Source organism: Terrapene carolina, unplaced genomic scaffold, assembly GCF_002925995.2.
Source record: "Terrapene carolina triunguis isolate 2854851 unplaced genomic scaffold, T_m_triunguis-2.0 Scaffold93, whole genome shotgun sequence".
NCBI classification, from domain to species: domain Eukaryota; kingdom Metazoa; phylum Chordata; order Testudines; family Emydidae; genus Terrapene; species Terrapene triunguis.
Genome location: NW_020664444.1, coordinates 30,752,998 through 30,767,169, shown reverse-complemented (window position 1 = coordinate 30,767,169; position 14,172 = coordinate 30,752,998). Strand labels below are relative to the sequence as shown.

General features: G+C 46.7%; 1 protein-coding gene across 1 annotated transcript in view; it reads right to left on the bottom strand.

The window, feature by feature from the left end:
• The window catches only part of IL20RB (interleukin 20 receptor subunit beta), a 31,220-nt gene extending 19,715 nt beyond the window's left edge, over window positions 1-11,505 (bottom strand). Inside the window, exon 1 of the mRNA XM_024199106.2 lies at window positions 11,436-11,505. Within this exon, the coding sequence (XP_024054874.2) occupies window positions 11,436-11,505 (70 nt within the window). The remainder of the gene's footprint in view (window positions 1-11,435) is intronic.
• Window positions 11,506-14,172: the final 2,667 nt, after the last annotated feature.

The following is a 14,172-nucleotide window of genomic DNA, read 5'->3' as shown; positions in this document are numbered from 1 at the left end:
TGAAACCCTCTGTAGTAGCTGGTCTACACAGAGAACAGTAGTCTGCTGCCGCTACTAGTTACCCCAGGGGTTCTCAAACTGGGGGTTGTGACCCTCAGGGGGGTCACAGGGTTATCACATGAGGGGTCGCGAGCTGTCAGCCTCCACCCCAAACCAAGCTTCACTCCAGCATTTATAATAGTGTTAAATATAAAGAAGAGAGTTTTTAATTCATAAGGGGGGTCGCACTCAGAGGCTTGCTGTGTGAAAGGGGTCACCAATACAAAAGTTTGAGAACCACTGAGTTACCCCATTAGCTCAAAGGGCAGAGACCTGTGCAGTGGATCTAAATGATGAGCCCTGAATTTCTGTATGATGGAATTTGTTTTTCGGTTTGCTTCTTAAAATAATTTAGGAAATTATATACAAAACTGTGTTAAATGAATGTTAAGGTTGCAAAGTCAAGCACTCAAAAATCAGGAAATGACAGTGTTAGTTTAACCATATGACTTTAGTTTGGCTCCCTTACGTGTCTGCATTATGATACAGTCTCTAATTACATCAGCACATGCTATTTTTTCCACACTAGCTCTGTCTCATTCAGCACACAGGATGGATACTGCTCAGGGACTGAATCAGGTGCTGTTAAATGCTCCAGCATCTTTCATTCTGGCATTTCCTAACTTTTGAGTCCTTGACTTTGCAACCTTAATGTTCTTTTAATGTAGGTTTTTTTTATGTAAAGAGCAGTTATGAATTCTATCATTAGGTTGCCAGTCATTTCCATTATAATAATTTGGCTTACAGCAGGACTTTGACATTTGGTAAAGGGATAGTCCTGGAGCCAGGGAGATGCCTTTTGCTGACCCCAAGATGTTCTGATTTGAGAAAGTTATCTTCATTTACGATATGTGTTTAAGTACAAAAAACATATGTAGAAATAAAGCTATTGTGGTTGTAAAGTCAAGTATTCTGTCTGTTACAGCTGTCCCCCTGCTGGATTCTGAGTGGCCGCCCCCCCCACCCCCACCCCGCCATGGAACTGACCAAAGTCACAGCCTGGCCCTGCTCATGGAAATGGCTTGTGCAGACTGACTGGAGCCATTGCTCTGCTCAGGGAGGGGGGGGCTTTTCGATCCTTTGTCTAGCTTCTTTGTTCGGACCCGGCTCGGTGTAGGGTGCTCTGCCCAGGTATGCAAGACCTAAAGTGGCCACATAGCTGAGCATATGAGACATACCTGTGACTCAGAACTTGCCCAGACATGTCCTGTGCCTACCTGCAGTTTTCCCTGCCTTCTCTCCTCCCCTGGATTAAGGGGAACCAATCAAAGTTACTGGCGGGAAACTGCCTGAGTTTGCCCTTAAAACCAGACATTTTCTGATCAGACCCCCGGAGAAGGTCCTTGCTTTGCCACCTGGTCTGATCAGCTAGGGGTCTTTGGGGGGCCCTCTCCCCGCTCTCGTTGTTTTTCAGCGTACCCCCGTTTTTAAACTCCCCTCCCACGAGCAACGAATTTGTGCCTGGAGATCTCCTGATTATTGTAAGCGAATCGAGTCCTCTCTGCGTCCTCTGATGCGGAAACTGCTGTTCCTGCTGCTGCTTTGGGGATTGGTAAGGAAAAACCTCTTGCACACTCCCTTTGTTCTAGCTGCTGGCTTTCTTTCCCCAGCAGGCAGACCCAAGCTAACTCCTTGGTCTGTATCTGTAATCTGCTTCTAGCTTACCAGCGCCTTTGCTGCTAGAAATAAGCCTGTGCCACTGCTGGGCTGTGCCTTCCTGGACTGTATCCTGGGCTGCCAGCTTGCAGCCACCCCACTGCTGCAGCCACCACTAGTTAACCCCCACCCCCAGAGCTGTATCCTGGGCACACACCACTCTGCCCTCTGGAACTACCCCTAGTATGAGGTGCACCCATTAGGTTAGATTTAGCCTTTAGTCTAGATAAATTGTAATTTCATTTTGCATAGCTGTGGTTAAGTTAGGTTTAGAAAATTGCTTGCATTGTACTCTGTAAGTTAGGCTTAAAGAATTGTTGCATTGTGTTTTGTTACTTGCTAATTTGTGTAGTCTTGGTTAAGTTAAATCATAGATAAGAATTTGCTGTGTTCTGTATAATTGTCTCTCTGCTGTTTAAACTTGCAGCCTGTCTGCTCTCTGTGTCTCCCTGAGTTTAAATCTCCCTCTGCCTTTGGCCTCTGCTCCACCACGTGCTCCTCTTCCCCCATCCCCCAACCTCACTCCTCTACCACTGCCTTTCTCTCTCTCTCTCTCTCTTTTAATCCCTTCCCCCACGTGCTCACCCCGCTCCCACTGCTGCCAAACCTCAATTGTATTACTGAAGTCTAGCATAAACCCCATTGGTTACCCTTTTTCTCTCTAACACACCTCACATTTTACATTTACACCACTGTGACACATTTTTACCTAGAGTTGTTGGTTATTTAACACATTTTACCCATAACTGTTAGTTGGTTATATGCTGCTGTGACACACCCTTTACATAGAAACTGTTAGCTACCTGTTACATTTATACTTCAGTGTTAATTGGTTACCAACTGTATTGTACCCAACTGTATTGTACCCCACTATTGAAACCCCCTATCCTATTTACTAAAAGAAACCCCTCCCCAATTGTCTACCTTAACAAACCCCATACCCCTCACTATTGAATTTTCCCTGTTTTTGCATTTTCTTAATAAAGTTTATTTTGCACCCCACCAGTGCAGTAGTTGTCCCCCAAGATCCCCTACCTGCTGGCAGGGTCATATTCAAAGGTTAGAAAATGCCAGACTCACCTTTCCTCATGCAAACTTAATTGGGACCCTCTGTGCTTATGCATTATGATGGTCTTTAATTACATGATCACCTATTATTTCTTTCCACAGGACTCCTGCCCCATTCAGTGCAGAGAGTGGAGGCTGCTCAGGAAATAAATCAGCATTGTGCAGTAAATTAGGCAAAACCAAAAAATGCTCAAGATATTAGACCAGCACCTAAAAACACTAATAAATGAGTCACTGGGAAGAGCACACCGAAAACAGCAATAAATTGGACTGCTTCAGTGACCTGCACAGAATGATTGCTTTAGCAGACACCTGTGATGTGTACAAATCTATGGCACATTCTGACCAGATCAGTGACTGTAAGCTAGAGGTGGAAATAGGGAAGTATAAAGCATAAAGCTGATCTACACTACCACTTAAGTCAATGTAATTTATGTTGCTCAGGCGTGAGAAAACTACACCCTGCTGAGAGATGTAAGTTACATTGACTTAAAGCAGTGTCCACACTGTGCTATGACGCTCTGCCGCTGACATAGGGCTTGGCTACACTTGCAGATGTAGCGCGCTGTGAGTTAAACCAGCTCTCGGAGACCGCAGCAGAGAAAGCACTGCCGTGTGTTCACACTGTCAGCTGCAAGCGCACTGGCATGGCTACATTTGCAGCACTTGCAGTGGCATTGGGAGCGATGAATTATGGGCAGCTATCCCACAGAGCACCTCTTCCCATTCTGGCACTGTGGCTTGTGGGAAGGGGGTGAGGGGGTGCAGGGCATTCTGAGTCCTGTCCCAATGCATTGCTTTGCATCCCAGCAATCCTCGTGCTTCCATCCACATTTGGCGCCATCTTTCAACGGTTTTTGTACTGTGCGCTCTGTCTTCCCTTTCGGTCTGCGGGAATGGATCCCAAACTGCTGAGGAATATGCTGATGGGTCTCACCAGCACGTCACAAATTGCAGTCGAGTTACTCCTTAAGCTACAAAGTGACAGTGAGGAGTCTGACGATGATGTCTACTCACATAACGCATACAACACAAGATTGCTTGTGGCATTCACGGACCTGCTCACCACAGTGGAATGCCACTTTTGGACTCAGGAAACAAGCACTGAGTGGTAGGATCACATCGTCATGCTAGTCTGGGATGACGAGCAGTGGCTGCAGACCTTTCGGATGAGAAATGCCACTTTCATGGGACTGTGTGCTGAGCTTGCCCCCACTCTGCGGCGCAAGGACACAAGATTGAGAGAGGCCCTGCCAGTGGAGAAGTGGGTGGCTATTGCAATCTGGAAGCTGGCAACTCCAGACAACTACCGATTGGTCGCAAACCAGTTTGGAGTGGGAAAGTCGACCGTTGGAATCATATTGATGCAAGTTTGCAGGGCCATTAATCGCATCCTGCTCAGAAGAACCGTGACTCTGGGTAACGTGCATGACATTGTGGCTGGCTTTGCACAAATGGGTTTCCCTAACTGCGGAGGGGTGATAGATGGGACGCATATTCCAATTCTGGTACCAGCACACTTAACCTCCAAGTACATAAATCAGAAGGGGTATTTCTCTATGGTTCTCCAGGCACTGTGGATCACCGTGGTCGTTTCATTGATATTAACGCAGGCTGGTCCAGAAAGGTGCATGACGCACGCATCTTTCAGAACACAGGCCTGTTCAGGAAGCTGCAAGCTGAGATTTTCTTCCCAGACCAGAAGATCACTGTAGAGGAAGTCAAAATGCCCATTGTGATCCTTGGAGACCCCGCTTACCCTTTAATGCCATGGCTCATGAAACCCTACACAGGGAGCCTTGGCAGCAGCAAGGAGCGGTTAAACAACAGGCTGAGCAGGTGCAGAATGACTGTTGAGTGTGCTTTTGGCCATTTAAAGGGCCGCTGGCGCTGTCTGTATGGGAAGCTGGACCTGGCTGATGACAACATCTCCACGGTTATATCCGCGTGCCGTACCCTCCATAACATTTGTGAAGGGAAGGGTGAAAGATTCACTCAGGCATGGACCGCAGAGGTTCAACATCTGGAGGCTGAATTTGAACAGCCAGAGAGCAGGGCTATTAGAGGGGCCCAGCGCGTGGCTGCAAGGATTAGGGATGCCTTCAGGGAGCAATTTGAAGCTGAAAGCCACCAGTAATGTCTGGTGCCCTGCACGGGAGTGAAGTGCAGTGGTTCCAATGTTAGTAGGAATCTGTGTTTGCTACATATGATGCACTGACTTGCAGTGCCTGTTGCTTTCCTGGGCTACGGTATCTTTTACTTAATGCAATAATAAAGAATGTTTTCAAAGCCAAAAAATTCATTTATTGAAAAGAAACACAACTGCTTGAGAAACAGAAAGGGCATGACACATCTGTGCTGTGTGGGAGGAGGGAAGGGGGTGTGGTGGGGAACGGGACAATCACAGATTTGCGTATGTCCTGTTATCATACTCAGCCTTCCTGTCTGGAGTGCCGTGCAATGAGTGCTGCACTTCAGGCTGGCTAAAATGCATGGTGATGGGAATTGAGTGCAGTGGGTAAGGGTCATAGTTTGCAGGGCTGGGTGGTGAAGCTACAGGTGTTGGAGGCAGCTGGTGACGATAAGAACCTGGATGTTGGGGAAAGTGGGTTGTCGGTGACATGGAGGCACAAGGTAAAGAGTTTTGGGACAAGGGCTGCAGGGGGGGCGGGTGAGAAAGTGCTCCGCCTGCATTGCTACGAGTGCCTGTATCGAGTCCGCTTGGCGCTCCATGATGCTTAGCAGCCGCTCTGTGCTTTGGTGACAGCGATCCACATTCTGCTGGCGGACTCTCCTTTCACTCTCCCGCCACTCCTGCACTTTTTGATTTTCATTAAGGGACCTCTGCATGACTTCATGCAGCATGTCCTCTTTGCTTATTCGCGGATGCTTCCTGATTCTTTGGAGTCTTTCGGCCATTGATAACAAGGACGGCTGGGATCTCAAGGTTGCAGCTGTAAAGCCAAAATGCAACACTTAACAGAGGCAGCATTGTTCACACCAGACACAGCAATGAATCGGCCGTACTTAAAGACAAGCACGGTGTACACAATAGCAGAAATTGCCCGTCCCAAAGAGAGCACACATAACCCACAGGAGCCCCAAAATGGTAAGTAAGCACAGGGGCAAGGGAGACTGATTGTTTCATGGCCGTACTGTCCTCTGGGGTTCTGTGCCTTGGGGAGAGCCAACAGCTGCAGGGAGCCCCTATACTGAACACTGTCCCCACATTTTCCACAGGATGAGTTTGTCCTGGAAGATATCTCACTGCTGAGGGTGACCTGGGAAGCAAGGGAGGGTCTTCTACTAAAATGCAGCTTCCACCCTGGCCCATATGCAGCTTACCTGTGTGCAGCAATGGTCCCTCCGCCCCTCACGGCACAGTGGCGTGGACATGTTAGCCTTCCTGGGACAAGGAGCACAGTAGCTCTGCTAAGGAACCTGCTCAAGTGGATTGCCCAGCTTCTGCATGAGACCTTTGAAGAGATCACTGAGGCCCATTACCACGATGTGAGAGAGCACATCAATGCCCTATTCTGCATCTAGGCATTCATGCAGCCCTAACCCTCCTCACCCCAAGTGCCTGCACCAAACAACTTCCTTCCCAAAATAAAAGCCGCTTATCGGGCACCTCCTCTGGTGTTTGTTCGTCCCCAAGCACCGTCCGCTGCGACTGGCTATCTTCCTCCTGGATTGAAAACAGCTCCTGGCTGCATGCATGTAGGGATTCCGGGCTGTCCCCCTCCTCCTCAGCACCTTCGCTCCCGCTTTCCTCCTCCTGCCTTGTTGAACTGGGCTCTGAAGTGTCCATGGTGGTCTTCAGAGTGGAGGTGGGGTCGCCCCCAAGTATTGTGTCCAGCTCTTCGTAGAAACGGCAGGTCACGGGGGCAGCACCGGAGCGGCTGTTTGCCTCGCACACTTTGCGGTAGGCATTCCGCAGCTCCTTCACTTTAGCCCTGCACTGCACCGCGTCCCGGTCATGGCTCCTTTCCATCATGTCCTTTGATATCTGCCTGTAGGTATCGTAATTCCTATGACTGGAGCGCAGCTGGGACTGGACAGCGTCCTCCCCCCAAACACTGATGATGTCCAGCACCTCGCCATTGCTTCATACTGGGGATCACCTGGCACGTGGAGGCATGGTCACCTGGAAAGATGTGCTGAGAGCACTACACGCCTTTCTGAGCAAACAGGAAGGGGATTTTCAAAATTCCCAGATAATTTAAAGGGCGGGTCTGACGGTTGGTCATCTGAGGGCAGGGCAGTAGAGTTCAAAGTGATGACCAGAGTGGCTAGAAAAGGCATTGTGGGACACTTCAAGAGGCCAATCAGAGCACATTAATAGACCTGGATGTCTACACTGGCACCGTGGTGCTCCAGCCGGGGCGCAGCAAGCATTATGCTTCTCGTGGATGTGGATTACCAGGAGCGCTCCAGCCGTGGAGTCCAGGCACTCTACGTGCCTTGCCAGTGTGGACGCGTCATGAGTTAGGGCACCCAGGGCTGCTTTAATGCGCTCTAACTCACAAGTGTAGCCAAGCCCATAGCTTATGCCTCTCACGGAGGTGGAGTAATTATGCCAATGGGCGAGCGCTCTCCCATCAGCATAGTGTGTCTTCACCAGATGCACTACAGCGGTGCAGCTGCATTGGTGGAGCTACTCCAATGTAGCATGGTAGTGTAGACTTGCCCATAGTCTGAAGCCAGAGGTGCAACTGTGTAGCCAGCATGACAGAGGAGTGCAAGAAAGAGATTTCCTCAAATGAATTACCAGGAATCATAAAAGTCACCTATCAAATGATTAAAGGCCACCCTGTAGCTCTCTGTCCTCTTGTGGGGTCTCAGAGTCATTCCCCAGGTTGTGGTCAGGAACATACACTCAATACACAGGATACATAATTCAATGTTTCCGTTAAATACCCAAACCAACAATTAATAATTATTAATAAGCACCTCCAGCCACCCCTCTGCCACAGATACTTAATCAAAAACAATGAGGAAACCCTGTGATTAACTGTGGGAGAAAGGAGATGCTAAAGCCATCATAAATAGGGGAATGGTGAATAGGAGGAGGGAGGTGATCATGATGGTCCCTTCTGGCCCATAGTCTGTGAGATGTTACCGCTGTATACAGCATTGGGGAGAGCGATGCTGGACTGCTGCATAAAGTTCTACAGTCTAGATTTGGAAAATAACGTTGAAAAACTGGAGAGGGTGCAGAAGCGAGACAAAAATTATTCAAGGACTGAAAAAAAAGGCCTGATCATGAGAGACTTACGGAGCGTTATTATGCTGTAACTCTATGGGGAGAAAATGTCAGGTGCTAAGGGGCTCTTTAATCTAAGGGAGTGGGAAGCAGAACAAGAGTCAATGCCTGAAAGTTAAAGCCAGATAAATTCAAATTAGACATCAGGAACAAATGTTAGCAGTGAGGGTGATTAAGCATGGGAACAAACTAACCCAGGTGGATTCTTCATCTCTTAATGTCTTCACATCAAGATCTGATACCTTTCTGGAAGATATGCTTTAGCCAAACACAAGTCATTGGATTCAGTGCAGGGGGAATGGGCCTGTGTTATGCGTAGGGCCCTACCAAATTCACAGTCCATTTTGGTCAATTTCACAGTCATAGGATTTAAAAATCATAAATTTCATGATTTCAGCTATTTAAATCTGAAATTTCACAGAGTTGTAATTGTAGGGGTCCTGACCCAAAAAGGAGTTGCGGGGTGGTTGCAAGGTTATTGTAGGGAGGGGGTTGCAATACTGCTACCCTTACTTCTGTGCTGCTGCTGGTGGCGGTGCTGCCTTCAGAGCTGGGAAGCTGGAGAGTGGTGGCTGCTGGCCAGGAGCCCAGCTCTGAAGCAGAGCCACAGTCAGCAGCAACGCAGAAGGATGGTATGGTATGGTACCGTATTGCCATCCTTACTTCTGTGCTGCTGCCCACAGAGCTGGGCCCTCAGACAGCAGCCGTCACTCTCCAGCCGCCCAGCTCTGAAGGCAGCAACGCAGAAGTCAGGGTGGCATGGTATGGTATTGCCACCCTGACTTCTGCACTGCTGCTGGCAGGGCACTGTCTTCAGAACTGGGCGCCCAGCCAACAACTGCCACTCTCCAGCTGCCCAACTCTGAAGGCAGCACAGAAGTAAGAGTGTCAATGCCACAACCCCCTAAAATAACCCTGTGACCCCCCTACAATTCCCTTTTGGGTCAGGACCCCCAATTTGAGAAACGCTGGTCTCCCCCGTGAAATCTGTATCGTATAGGGTAAAAGCATACTAAAGACCAGATTTCACAGGGGGGGGAGGGGGCGGGGAAGAGGGAGAACAGATTTCATGGTCCATTACATGTTTTTTATGGCTGTGAATTTGGTAGGGCCCTAGTTATGTGGAAGATCAGACTAGATAATCTAGTGGGCTCTTATGGCCTTAAAATCCATTAATCTTGCCCTTCTGGTTCATTTCTTGCTTTCTGTTCCTTTCCCCTATTTAGAGGTTTGCATTGCCCTTGGGAATCTCTGTGATAGAATTAAGTAGCCTCCATGCCAAGTGTAAGGATTTTAATTTCTTCCCTTTTCACTTTACGCTCTTTTTGACGAGCCTCCTCATTTCTGGGAAGTTCCCCTTCATAAAAGTCAGTGTCTCTGGGCTAAATTTTGGTATCTTCCTTTGTAGATGTAGAACATAATTACATTCTTTTCACTGTTGCTTAGTCCTAAATAACATGCAGGAGATTGTTAAAAAGTAACTATAGTTGAGCCACTATGTCAAGAATAGCTTCCCTTCTTGAGTGCTCCACTACTAGCTGCTCCAAGAAGTGATTGTTTAAGACTGTTGTTTCCAGCCACAGGTACTGTACGCCTGGGAGGTACGCAGAGGTCTTCCAGGGGATACATCAACTCATCTAGATATTTGCCTAGTTTTACAACAGGCTACGTAAAAAGCACTAGCAAAGTCAGTACAAACTAAAATTTCATACAGACAATGACTTGTTTATACTGCTTTATATACTATACACTGAAATGTAAGTACAATATTTATATTCCAAATGACTTATTTTATAATATATATGGTAAAAATGAGAACGTAAGCAATTTTTCAGTGATAGTGTGCTGTGACACTTGTATTTTTATGTCTGATTTTGTAAGCAAGTAATTTCTAAGTGAGGTGAAACTTGTGGGTATGCAAGACGAATCAGACTCCTGAAAGGGGTACAGTAGTCTGGAAAGGTTGTGAGCCACTGCTTTAGAAGACAATTTAGAAACAGAGAAAAGGAATAGGAAGATTTAACAAGTTTCCTAAAACTCCAGACAAGGATTGTGGTCAACATCTCTGCTCCTCATGCGCAGGAAAATTAAAATGAGAGGTTTTTTTGCAATTTTTCAAAATTTGGCCAGTTTTGTCACACTTTAAAAACAATTGTCATATTCTTCCCCATTCCACATTCAGCGAGTGTGGAAGACATTCTTTTTAAACATTAAATCATATCACTAAAATGGGGTCAACATTTTCTCTCTCCCTCTTTATGGGAAAATGAGAACTGCACTTTGTGTAATGAAAGAATCCAAGGACAGTCTGTTCCTGGCTCATGCAAAACTATTAGCCACCCCTGAGAGCTGCATGGAGCAGGAAGGAGCTGGGCAAGATACAACATGATTCAGAAGCAGAGCCTACAGACTTATGAAACACAGAACCCAGTGAATCCTTAATCCTGCCATGCGTGCAGGGGACTGGACTAGATGACCTCTCAAGGTCCCTTCCAGACCTATGATTCTATGAATCTGCGCTGACAGGCTTGATGTGAGGATCCTACCTACAGGGATTAAAGAGTTGTGGAATACATGGTTTGAACCACCACTGATGTTAAGGGAATGATTCCCACTGACTTTCTTTGATGGGCGCTGTCTTGGCCCCAGCATAGGCAGCACAGAAGAGCAGGCAGTAAAACACTTTCAGTCCCCCAAGATATCTACAGCAGTGGTTCTCAAACTTTTGTACTGGTGACCCCTTTCACATAGCAAGCCTCTGAGTGTGACCCCCCCTTATAAATTAAAAACACTTTTTTATATATTTAACACCATTATAAATGCTGGATGTAAAGCAGGGTTTGGGGTAGAGGCTGACAGCTCGCAACCCCCATGTAATAACCTCGCGACCCCCTGAGTGGTCCCAACCCCCAGTTTGAGAACCCCTGATCTACAGCCTTGTGCTTCACCTTTCAAGTCAGGCTTACATGTTAGTAACCAAAACTTTTTAAACTTGTGCTCTGAGCCTGCAGCTGTGACGCAGACAGAACCATCATTAAGGCAATCTGGTCCAAAGAGGGCTTGCAGGGTCACCCTTTTAGATGTCAATGAAAACCAGGAAATATTACCAAAAGATCCTAGACACACGTTATCCACCTTGTCCCAAAATTGAAATCATCCTTTGAATTTGATAGTCCCTTTCTATAATTTGTTTACAAATTTCCTTTTTAATCTGATTATTCCAGGGTTAGCTCAGGCAAAGATTTCTAACTCAAGACCACCTGTTCTTAATCTTTTACAAACTGGATTGAATCTCGTAATTTGAATACAATAAATGTTAAAAAGCGAGAAAAGATATTTGATACACCTCCCCCAAACGTACTTGTTGTTCTAACTTGTGTCTCCTTTGGGCATTTTGGCCATTTACCTGTGAGAAGAGGTGCAATCACAGAGCAGAGAATGAAGATGAGGCTTGTGAACATTTCACTCAGACTCATTGTCTTTGTCCAGGTTCATGCCATGTAGTTGGGCTCTGAGTTTCCTCTTCCCAGAGAAGGAACACCATTCAGTCTATCCATGCTTTGAGCAATGTGGGGATTTTGAATCTCAGCACAGACTTTGTGTGGATGTCACTGCAGAGTGGAAACTGATCCTGTAATGATCAAGCCAGGAACAGGCATCCTCCTGCCTACACAGCCAGATGCATTGCTTAGGAGGGCGTGGCCGCAAGGAATGCCAGGGATAATTGCATACAATCATCTGCTTAAAGGGTTGTGCAATTGCCCAACTAGAATAGACAAGGCTGTCCCTGTTTTAACTGAACAGCTACTACATGTATTAAGGTAGGCCACTGCACAGGTAAAACCAGATTATTTTGCCTATTCTATTGCCCAGACTACTAGCCCTGTAATTACCAAAGGTGAGGAGTATCCCTTCCTAGGTACCTCACAGACACTCGATGCTGATGGTGCTGTCAGTAGTACCAATACTGCAGCACAGATCAACGTCATGAAGTTCTTCCTGGTTGCCTACATGCAGAACAATAACTCAGTGTTCGGGGAGTCTGTGGGACCCAGCACATCTCCCCAACCTGGTGTTGCAAAAACTCCTGCCAGTGAGAAGGAAGGAGATACGAAGGCTCCACAAGCCTGGCAGACAGAATTGATGGTAACACCATTGTGAATTCCAGTGTCTCCACTGTCAAGGTGACAGAAGGAGAGAGCGAGAACAGAGTGCAGGGAAAGGTTCTGGTGAGGTTGCCTGGTAGCAATCCGGCATGTCCCTTTTGTGGGGATCATACTGGAAAACCAGCAGCTCTGAATATTCATCTTAAATGTAACCACGGTGGGAAGAATGTGGAGTTTCAATGTTCCCTGTGTGAGAAAATGGATCTAAATCCCCAAGTGTAAGAGATTGACACCACAGGACTCAGCTGATGACTGGGTTTGTGAAGTGTGTGCCAGACGGTGTGGCACCAAATCAGGTATCTCTCAACACAAGAGACTAACCCAGCTGGCACTGTGGTACACAACACAGAATGAATCCAAGCCAGTCAACCTAAATACAACTCACTGTGTGGAAAACACAAGAGTTATTAGATGGCCCAGGAAGAGTTACTCCTTACCAATTTTGGCAATATATACTTGGGCCAGAAGTATATTAATAAACTCATTGCAAAAGAATTGATCACCAAATCTGCTAAGCAAATTGGTGACAAAAGGAGGATGCTTGATCTAACCAACGAGGACTCGGAGACCTCTTAGCCAGGACATGGAGCCACCATTTGTTATCTGGAAGTAAGATCTGATGAGCCCCAAACCACAATGGGGCTCAAAATTAAGAAAGGCCTGAAGGATCACGGCCATGAGGACTTTGAGACTAACAGCCTTAGTGCATGGGTTGAAGGAGACGTAATGTCAGGTCTCTAGTTGAAACAACTTCCACTGGAGTTCTCTCCTCCTTCCTAATGAGAGCGACAAAGCTGGAAAAGAGATCAAAAAGAAAGCCAAGACCAACCAGGGGGGGAAGGAGAAATCTTGGATGAGAAAAAGAGCAGCTAAAAGAGGTACTTAACTGAGGTACCAACAGCTTCATGACAACGACAGGTGTAAACTTGCCTCTATCATCCTTGATGGCATTGAACTCCTCCAGCGCCAAGTCCCACTCAAATATGTCCACCATGTGTACAGGGATAAGTGGGAGATCAAAACGCCCTTTGATGGGTTGGGCCAGTTTAGATCTCATGTCAGGGCTGATAATTTGGCATTTAACATCCTAATATCAGCTAAGGAAGTATTAAGAACATAAAAGAGAAGAATGGCTCCAGGTCCTGATGGTATCAGTTTGAAAGTTCTTGTCCGTGTGGACCCTAACAGAGATACGTTGGAGGGGCTATTCAACAAATGGCTGATTACAAGTCCTGATGGTATTAAGGAATGTCCATCACTACTGATCCCAAAAATGATGGCCCAAGAGGAGCTCAAGGATATAGCGAATTGGAGGCCTCTTATCATCATTTGCTGTGGCTTTTCGAGAATGTTGAAAACAGGCTGGCTAAAGTGTGCCCATTAAATGAGAAACACAAGGGTTTATTTTGGCACCTGGCTGCTCAGAAAACCTGAATGTTCTTCACATCATAGTAAAGCAGGCAAAGAAGGACAAAAAGCCTCAGGAAGTCATATTTATACATATAGCCAAGGAATTCAATTCAGTGTCCCATGATCACATCATCTGGGTGCTGTGGGGAGTGGCTTGGACCAGCACATGGTGAACACTATTAATGACTCCTATAGGAACATCCATACCCTTATAGAAGTGGGGAAGGAGCTCACACCTCTCCATTGGTATCAAAGTCAGGGTCAAACAAGGGAACCCCATGTTACCACTGCTAATTATCCTAGCTCTTGATCCTCTGATATCAGTGCTAGAAAAGTCTGGTAGAGGATTCTCGTATGGGGCACAGAAAGTGACAGCTCTCGCCTTTGCAGATGATTTGGTCTTGCTCAGTGACTTGTGGGAAGGCATGAACGGGATCATTGACATTCTGGAGTCCTTTTTTAGGCTATCCAGCCTGAAGGTGCAAGCTAGAAAATGCCACAGATTCTTCCTGAGCCCAACTCACAACTCATACACTGTCAACTGTGAAGCCTGGAAGATAGGTACAG